Raw genomic sequence first — 8,699 nt, forward strand, 5'->3', positions numbered from 1 at the left:
CGGTAAGCTGCAGACTTGTAGAATGTTGTGGTCTTATTTGGTCTACTGAGGATAAGATTGCATGGTTTAAAGAGGTACATGAGGTACTTGTGATGTAATTTTCCCTCCATTAGCGTGCAAGCCAAGGTTGAACCTCGTCCTGTATTCAGAGGTGTGAGGCAGCTCTGGAGAAGCAGCCTCTGCTGGTTATGTCCTTTGGGAAAATCATCTGAGCTCGTCCTCCACAGCTGAACTCTGCAAGTGGAGGCCACAGCAGGGAGATGCTGGGATCTGAGTTTACACCAGCTTCAAAGGGCGCGTCCTTCGCGAGAAATCTTGGTCTAATTAGTGATGAGACATTTGTGCTTTCGAAGTTGGCATGCTGAAGTATCCTGTATCCTGTAGATGAATGGAATTTGACTTTTGTGGTTGCCATCAGTCTGACAAAGGCCAAAAGTTCACATTCAATTTGTGGCTTTAAACTTTTTTCTTTTTCAAAAATTGCTTCGATTTTGAAGGGTTTGTGGCTCTTCCAGGCCAAGTTTAAAAAGTTTAACCAAATCAGGTTTTGATCCAGACCTAGATTCTTCTTTTTTAAAGAAAAGTCACATCAAATCTAACATTTTAAATGATGCAACAACAGCGACCTTCCCCCTTTAACTTGTGAATCCACCCTTGAAAAGAACAACTCTTGAACTGTATGAATTCAATCATCATTTTAACTCCTGAGCATCTTCATGAAAGTAGTGAGCTACACCCCTCCCAAAAAGCAGAAATGACTCTTCTCTCCCTCTACTTTCATTAGCCCCATGTTAATCCGGTGAAACATTCGGACTCTAATGATTTGATAGTGAATGTAATTCATCCCCATCCTTTTCCTCCTTTTTATAGAGACCCATGGGCAGCGAGCAGAGTCCTAAAATGAAATCAGGCTCCTCCTCGACAAGGCCTGATTCATGGGGTGAAGTTGGCAGGGGATGATTATATTTCAAGAGCTTGCCGGCCGATTGGACTGAGGATCCTGCATTTCCATAAACAGGGGCTCCATATCCATATCCGAGCCCTCGTATATATACACCCCAAGGATGAGTTCTTCTCACTGCCACTGGCTGCTACTGACGTCCTCCTCGACTTTCTGTCTCGTCGTAGGTGAGACCAGTTTCCCTTTCTTCCTCTTCCTCCTCCTCCTCCTCCTCCTCCTTCTCTCTGCATGCCTCAACGGAGCTGGTAAATGGATACAAGGCGGCTGCTGTGTGTCGTCTGTTAGAACCTTTTTGGGGAAACCTGTTGGTAAAGTGTTAAGGTGATGAAAGTCCTGACCTCTGGGGTTTGTTAATAAGTGAAAGGAACTGTGAATGGATGGACGAGATGGCCTATTTCTTGCACAGTATTATCACTGATATTATCTGAATATTTTGTGTTTGAAGATTTTTATAAGCCAAGGCTGGATGTGCTCTTACTGGCCTTTGACCTTCTCTGAAGATTTGTGTTTGTGGCATTTGATTTAATGTTTGGAAATTAGTATTCTCTGCAGCTTTTTGATTACATGATTGCAGCATTGGATTGTGTTTAGTCTTTTTTAGTCTATTTTTCTGAACTATTGGAACTGTTTTTCAACCTTTTTTTTAACTGGTGATGTAGTTAGGTAGTAGTTCAGTTTAGTAATTTTTATTGTCAGTTGTTCTTGTCACAAAATAAGAAAGAAATGTCTACATGGCAATATATTTTTTACTTGTTTCCAGTTTAGTTTGAAGACATTTAAGAAGTTTTGATTTTCAGTAAACTTGGTTTTGAAAGATATCACTTCTCTCGAGATGAATAACAAATTGAACGCTATAACTTACTTGACAGATGAAATACAGTGTACTGTCATGTTGCAGCATTTGACTGTTATAATATTTGGAGTTTCAGCTTCACACTTGGATGTTTCTGGAGTTTTGGTACAGAAAAGAACACATAGCCCAAAGCATTACAATATAAATTGACCATGACAGATCCGTGTTTATAGTGTATTGTGACTACCAAGGCTTGGTAGGATTGATTTAGATTAGATGGACTGGATTTATCTTGAGCTTCTGGAATTTTAGATATCAAAGAAAAGACAATATCTTAAGGGAAAATGTCAAAAATGGTAAGAAAACCGTCAGCTGTATCCAGTCAGTTTTAGTCTGGCTGGTTCTACTCTTTGTCAGCTGGGAAGGGGATTTGTTTTTGGTATGATTGACTCTTGAAATCTGATTCCGATGCGAGCCGCCCCATTGAGAGGAGTTTGTTTTTGGAGTGTGTGAGGGGAGCGGACGGACTAGTGTTGGCAGCTAACGTGCTGCAACAGCACATTCTGCTGGAGAGATTCCTCTCTGCGAAAGGAATTGAAGTGTTAACTCCCAGAGGATATTTAGTTTTGAACACCTGTAAAGGAGCTTATCACAGGCGTCAGTGAGGACATTTGACCCAAACTCCAAACTTAGCTCTGTCACCACTCAGCTGCTCATGATGCATTTGAACTGGTCATATTCATACACAGGAGGGCCGCTCATCTGATTAACTGATGATGAGTTTTTCTTCTGTTTCTTCTTTCAAACAGGTTGTGAAGAAAAGAAACCGCCAACATGTCTGAGTAAGTACTTATTTTACTCTTGGATGTATGACTCCAGTGGGAGTCATATTTTGTCTTCAGTTTGAACAAAGCATGTTTCAGTTAAGAAGCATCTCCCATGAAATATACTCAAGTATTAAAAGTAAAAGTATCCACTGTGAGGAGTAAAGAGTGTTGAAAACTGTCCTGAAGTTTCTTTCCACTTCTGATGTCGAGACGCTAACATTGTTGTTTGTGCTCCTCACAGGAAAAAGATGACTTCGAGCCGCAGGCATCATCTGAAGGTATGACCTTTTCTTTGTACTGGATGATACAGACATCAGTATAGATATCAGAAATGAAGTTTGCTTTAGGACAGCTGACATTTTGACTTGTCATAGATCTCATAGCCATCATGCCTCATGAATGTGAGCCAGCACACACACTCTACCGGGGTGCTGGAAACAGATTGACGTGTCTTTTTCTTCCTAGGACAAACTCAAATCACAGCTCAAATCACAGCACATGTCTTTGTTAACGGACAAACTGTCCATTTATGCCTAGATACACTCACAATTAAATTCACAAAGAGAGCAAAACCTTTATTTTAGTGAAATTGAATTGGGTATCTGTTTCTCTCTTCCTCCGTGGACAGTTATCAGCTGTGTTGTACCATGTAGTTGAACAATGCAGAGGACAGAAGCAGTTTAACGTGCTTCTGTGTATGTTGTGTACTCTAACTTACTCTAACCAACATGAACAGTTGTGTGTTGGTCCAGACCGGTTATAACACACTGCCAGATAAGGGAAACTCTCTGCAGATAGTATGTAAAGGAGAGATGGTACCCCACTTTGTCATGCATTTGAGTTCCCATTACCTAATTTATAAGGCCTCCAACACTCTACAACTGCTAGTTATGAGAACAGCTGCAGCTGCCATGCCTGGCTGGGAAAGCTCAAGTGGTGACTGGATATGGTTACTGCTCTGACTAAAGCTGTGGTTGGAGGCTGAATCATTGGTGCTTTGGATATGATGGATATGTCTACCAGAACTGCTATTGCACTTCTATGACTCATGCATTACCAACACCCCACATGAATTCAGTACAGCAGGACACGTTAGCTTTAATACAACTGAGTACTAATATTATTTTTGGTAACACTTTATTTCACAAGTGCCCACAAGTTTCTGCATAGTTTCCAAAATAATGTTCATATTTAGGTGTAAGTTACAATGTGATTTGGCCCAAATTGTAAGGGAACTAGACAGAGTCATTTGTATATTTGAGTATTTCAGATTCCCACCTTTACTAGAAAGAGTAACAGAAATCTTAATTTAGATTAACTGACTCTGAGATGCCACAAATTATAGACTTGCTTGGTAATCCATTTATGCTGTGTATTGGTATGCATTTACAGTGGAAATTCCTTATGAGAGTGATCTGATGCACACAAATAAACGGCACTCTTTGCTATAATATAAACAGCGTTTCAGCGTCAGATTTGTTTTAGACTGGAATTAATTAATTCAGACTTTTTGAAAAGTGTATGGACATTTAATGCTCATCTACTACATAAGCCTAATGCAAATTCACAGTTTTTCCTTCCTATTAACTAAAATATTACACATATTCATCACCATTTCCACTCTAACCACTGCCTAACTGTGGAGGACGTTCTTGTTAAGACATTGTAATATTAAACCAAATACAAATGCACAGCAGTTAACATGCTATGACTAGTAATAGAGAAGAAATTAGAGTAGAGAGTAGAGGACATGTATTCGGTGCATCGTCCCCCAGCAGCCTAGGCCTGTTCCAGTTAACTAAAGGATGGTTCAGTCCAGTCCTAATTATAAGCTTGATCAAAAGGGAAAGTCTAAAGCCTGACTTTAAATACAGAGAAGGTGTCTGCCTCCCAAATCCAGTCTGGGAGCTGGTTCCACAGGAGAGGAGCCTAAAAGCTGAAAGCTCTACCTCCCATTCTACTTTCTGAAGTTCTAGGAACTACAAGTAGGCCTGCACTTTGAGATCGAAGTGATGTATTTGAAGTATTTGAAGTAATATGAACTTCAAATAAGAAAAACAAATAAGAAATAAATATGTAACCTTGTCTTATGTTAACTCCACATTAGTATAAGAAAAACACAGCCACCTACCTACCAATGCTTAAGTAAGCCACATTCAGATACCAATGAATACTCTAAATTAAATAAAGTAAGTTTAGTAACTCCTGAAAACTGATATCGAACATCCAAGCTACCTTAACAGAGTTGGCAGCTTTCTAGCTTCTTGAACTTTTTTCCTGAAAATACCTTACTTTAAGGTATTTTAGTAGTGACACAAAGCACTACAAAGTTGCTATGATGTCTAAGGTGACCCATTGAATGAGTAGATCAATACTAGGTAACTGGTCACATTGTCTCTCTGCATTGAACAACTGGTTGTTGATGTTTAACACAAGTAACGACACCACCGGTTAGCACCAGATGTTACCGTTGACCAGTTCAGCACCACTGGAAGTAAAGCAGTCTACTCACCATTTATAGTGTGGCTAGTGCTGCTCACCATACCAAACCTTAATATGAAAGTAAATAGTAAATGGTAAATAGCCTTGCTTTTATATAGCGCTTTTCTACCTATTTAGTGAAGTCTGGTCAGAAGCACTGTCTGTATCAAAAAAGATTATACACACCCTCACGTACTCTCAGATCCTCAGACTCAAAACACATCTTTTTAAAAGAGCTAACTCCATTTAACCCACTTTCCCTCTTATCTCATTTATTTTTTTTTTCGTTACATTGTAATTGTATTCTTGTGATGTTTTATTTATTGCTCTTCTATGTGAGGTTCAGTGCTTTGAAAGGCGCCCACAGATAAGATTTATTATTTTTATTGTTATAATTGTCATTTGTCTTGCAGAGTTTGATGCTGCAGATCGCGGCGACCATGATTGAACAGGAGAAAAAGGAGGCAGTTGCAGCTAAGCAGGCCTACATGGCTGAGAAATGCTCCCCCCCGAGCCTGAGCGGGGACCAAGCCGCTCTCATGGTGAGATTCACTACTGCTTCCACTGAGATGAGATTCAGAATGTCTTGATCAACTGGAATTATTTTAAACAATCATCTCCTGTTTTGGGATGATTGCCTGCTTTTTTTAATTGTTCGTTAGCTGCGGTGTATGAAGTGTTATACCCACCAGTGAAGGGTTAATTCCACTAAGTAAGCATCACACGTATCTGTTTATTTAGGAAACCTGCAAAAAGCTGCATGCCCTCATCGACACAGTGGATGAAGAGAGGTACGACCTGGCGGCCAAAGTTGGCAAGGCTGATATAGAGGTACACATCGTCCTGCCATGCATCCGCTGAGCTGCTCTCCTCATGAGTATTATTACAGGACCTCCTTACTTAGTTAAACCTGTTTATATCAGAAACAGCACATGGTGCACAAGATTTACTTCGAAACATCTAAAGCAGTGCTGTATGTAATATCATAAATTACTAAAAACATTTAGTTTACATGTGTTTTCACCCAACTGATTTAACATGTTTGTTGGCATATGCACAGAACAAAAACCGCAGTTTAGATTATGCAATGAAAGAAAGAAAGAAAATAAGGAGCAGGAGGAGAAAGTCAGAGGGAGTGATGGGGAAGTGAGGCGGTGTTCAATGAACTGTTCATGAGTCTGACGGGCCTGAGGGTAGGAACTGTTAGCCAGTCTGGTTGTTCTTGATTTCACACACAGCAGGAGTGTGAAGAAGCTGTGTTGTGGGTGTGTGCTGTCCTTGGAGACATCGTGGGCTCTCCCGATAACCCTGATTGTGTAAATGTCCTGCAGTGACGGGAAGGCTGCGTCAGAAATGAACCGAGCAGTTTTTAATCACACACTGAAGAGTCTTCCTGCCCTGAGCACACTGTAAAACATTTTAAGTCGGTCAAACTTAGAGCCAACATGATCGTTTATTGCTTCAACTTGATGTTTGATCGTTAGAACAACTTAGTAGGTCACATTAGCCATTGAAGAAAACTAATTTCATCTTGTATTTCATGAACTCACAATTCTTCACTATTTCAATTCACATTTCCAAGATCATTTTAACTACATTCACATCAATTGCCGTTTTAAGTTTACGTTTTGAAAACGTATTAAATTGAGTTCAGTATGAAAACTTTTCATGACTATTGAAGTTAAAGAGAAGAAATACGTTCACATAAGTTAATGGGGCTGTAACTTTTAACAGTGCAGTTCCCAAAAACCACTGTGATCGATGTGGTGATGACACTCTCAATCTCAACTGTACTTCTGTAAAAGTTGCTGAGGATTTTGGTTGACATGCCAAATTCCCTCAGCCTTCTCAAGAAGTACAGTCGTTGTTGGGAAATGGGTTTGAGGTTAAGTGTTGTCTTGGACAGAACATGCTGTGATACTGACATCTAGTTGAAGTTCATCCCAAAAACCACTGAGTAAACCATACGAATCAAAAGATATATTTAGATGTATTTTGTGTAATTACATTAGCAAGGTGCAGTAAGCCAACAAACACAGCCGTCTTTAAACACAAGATTCATGCAACAGTTACTATGTATGGATCTCAACATAATGGACTGCCTAAATCTACCACTTAGCAGAAACTGCTGAGCAGTAAAAGCAAAAGAAGTTTAATAAGTTAACTGATAAACAAAACAAGGCCAAAAACATCACATGGTAAAATACTTGCAATTGAAAGCCAAAACCATAAAATATGGTGTACGGACCATGATCAATGAGCAAACAGATAGTTTACCCCCCTGGATATTTGTCATCATTGATCCATCATCTTCACTATCTGACAATCTTCGTTATAGCTGCATCACACTGTAGACTGAAACTAAACCACTGCTCTGCTCTCGGCTCAATTTCCCTTTAAACTGCTTGGTCGCTCCCAGATTGAAGATCTGAAGCTGAAGGTGGTGGACCTGGCTGGAGTGAAGAAGCCCGCTCTGAAGAAAGTGCGTATGTCCGCTGACGCCATGCTCAAAGCTCTGCTGGGCTCCAAACATACAGTCAACATGGACCTGAGGGCCAACCTGAAGCAGGTCAAGAAGGAGGTGAAAGAGGAGGTGAGTCTCACCAGGAGGAGGAGGATCGGTCAGGTACAGAGAGTTTCAGTACAGGAAACACTGTTGGCTGTCATTAAATGGGGACTGTGTTTGTGTCCTGCAGCCTGCAGAGGCCGTCGGTGACTGGCGTAAGAACATTGAGGACAAGGCTGACAGGAAGAAGATGTTCGAGACCTCCTAAAGAACTCAACTCTGCTCTCGTATACTTGTTCTGGGCTTTTAGCACTTTTTATGGAATTTCTGGAATTTTTCAGTCAATTGAAATACCTTTTGTTTCATTAAATCTGTAAGTTTCGGCCTGCTCTGTTATTGTATATTTGTGTAGTGAATGGTTTAGATGGGTTACAGACCCCTTCATTTCCTTCTGTGCAGACGGTCACTTTTGACTTCTTTCTGCTCCGAGCCTTTTTGTAATAAATGTTTTTTGTTTCCTACATCTGCTCTCATGAGATATTTTGTCTTTGACTCAGTGATGCACAACACTGCAGACAAAGCACATGACATACCTTGATGACAGTTTTTTGTTTTGTCTCAAACGTAAAAAGAAGAAAAATGTCCTGAAACAGAATTCATGCTTGTTTGTCATATTTTAAAGAAAGAAAGAGTTTAGTGAAAGGTTAATTTCCAAAGTTCCAAAACGAAGCATCTGGACGCACCTGATTAATGTTACTGAACTATGAGTTCTGTTTGAAGGTGTGCTCAAGCTTTAACAAGGCTGTTGTGCTCTTTGTGTAGTGCTGTGCATGTCAGTGAGGGACAAGACACAATATCCATGTTTCCATCCATCCGTCGCTTAGGATTTTTGCTGTTAAGATCACATCATTAAGTTATTTATGTGGAATGTGAAAAGAAAACCTTCATATTACACATATTCAATGAAATGTTTAAATAATCTAAACAACACTGCATCTTCTTGTAGCAACAACGGCACTGTTAGTCTACTTTATGGTGCTGTGCTCAAAAGTCAGCAGTTCCATCATAAAACAACAGGAAACTGGATGGATGTAGCTCTCATTTCACTCAAACAATGGAAAAGCATTTAGT

At 40.0% G+C, this 8,699-nt stretch overlaps 1 protein-coding gene across 1 annotated transcript; it reads left to right on the top strand.

Moving 5' to 3' along the window:
• The first annotated feature begins 1,067 nt into the window (after positions 1–1,067).
• On the top strand, positions 1,068–8,089 carry LOC311495947 (troponin I, fast skeletal muscle-like). The gene is made up of 7 exons (XM_084555630.1): positions 1,068–1,128; positions 2,564–2,596; positions 2,823–2,859; positions 5,476–5,604; positions 5,804–5,893; positions 7,482–7,655; positions 7,759–8,089. Exons 2-7 carry the CDS (start codon positions 2,589–2,591, stop codon positions 7,834–7,836), a joined length of 516 nt encoding a protein of 171 aa, XP_084411756.1. The 5' UTR covers positions 1,068–1,128; positions 2,564–2,588; the 3' UTR covers positions 7,837–8,089.
• The last annotated feature ends 610 nt before the right edge of the window (positions 8,090–8,699 follow it).

This window comes from Chelon labrosus (assembly GCF_963514085.1).
Source record: "Chelon labrosus genome assembly, chromosome: 11".
Classification (NCBI taxonomy): domain Eukaryota; kingdom Metazoa; phylum Chordata; class Actinopteri; order Mugiliformes; family Mugilidae; genus Chelon; species Chelon labrosus.

Excerpts from the sequence above, each read along its gene's own strand:
- LOC311495947 (XM_084555630.1), top strand. Across the intron at positions 2,860-5,475 it reads GCCGCAGGCATCATCTGAAG|AGTTTGATGCTGCAGATCGC; the intron begins GTATGACCTTTT and ends TTTGTCTTGCAG. Across the intron at positions 5,894-7,481 it reads TTGGCAAGGCTGATATAGAG|ATTGAAGATCTGAAGCTGAA; the intron begins GTACACATCGTC and ends GGTCGCTCCCAG.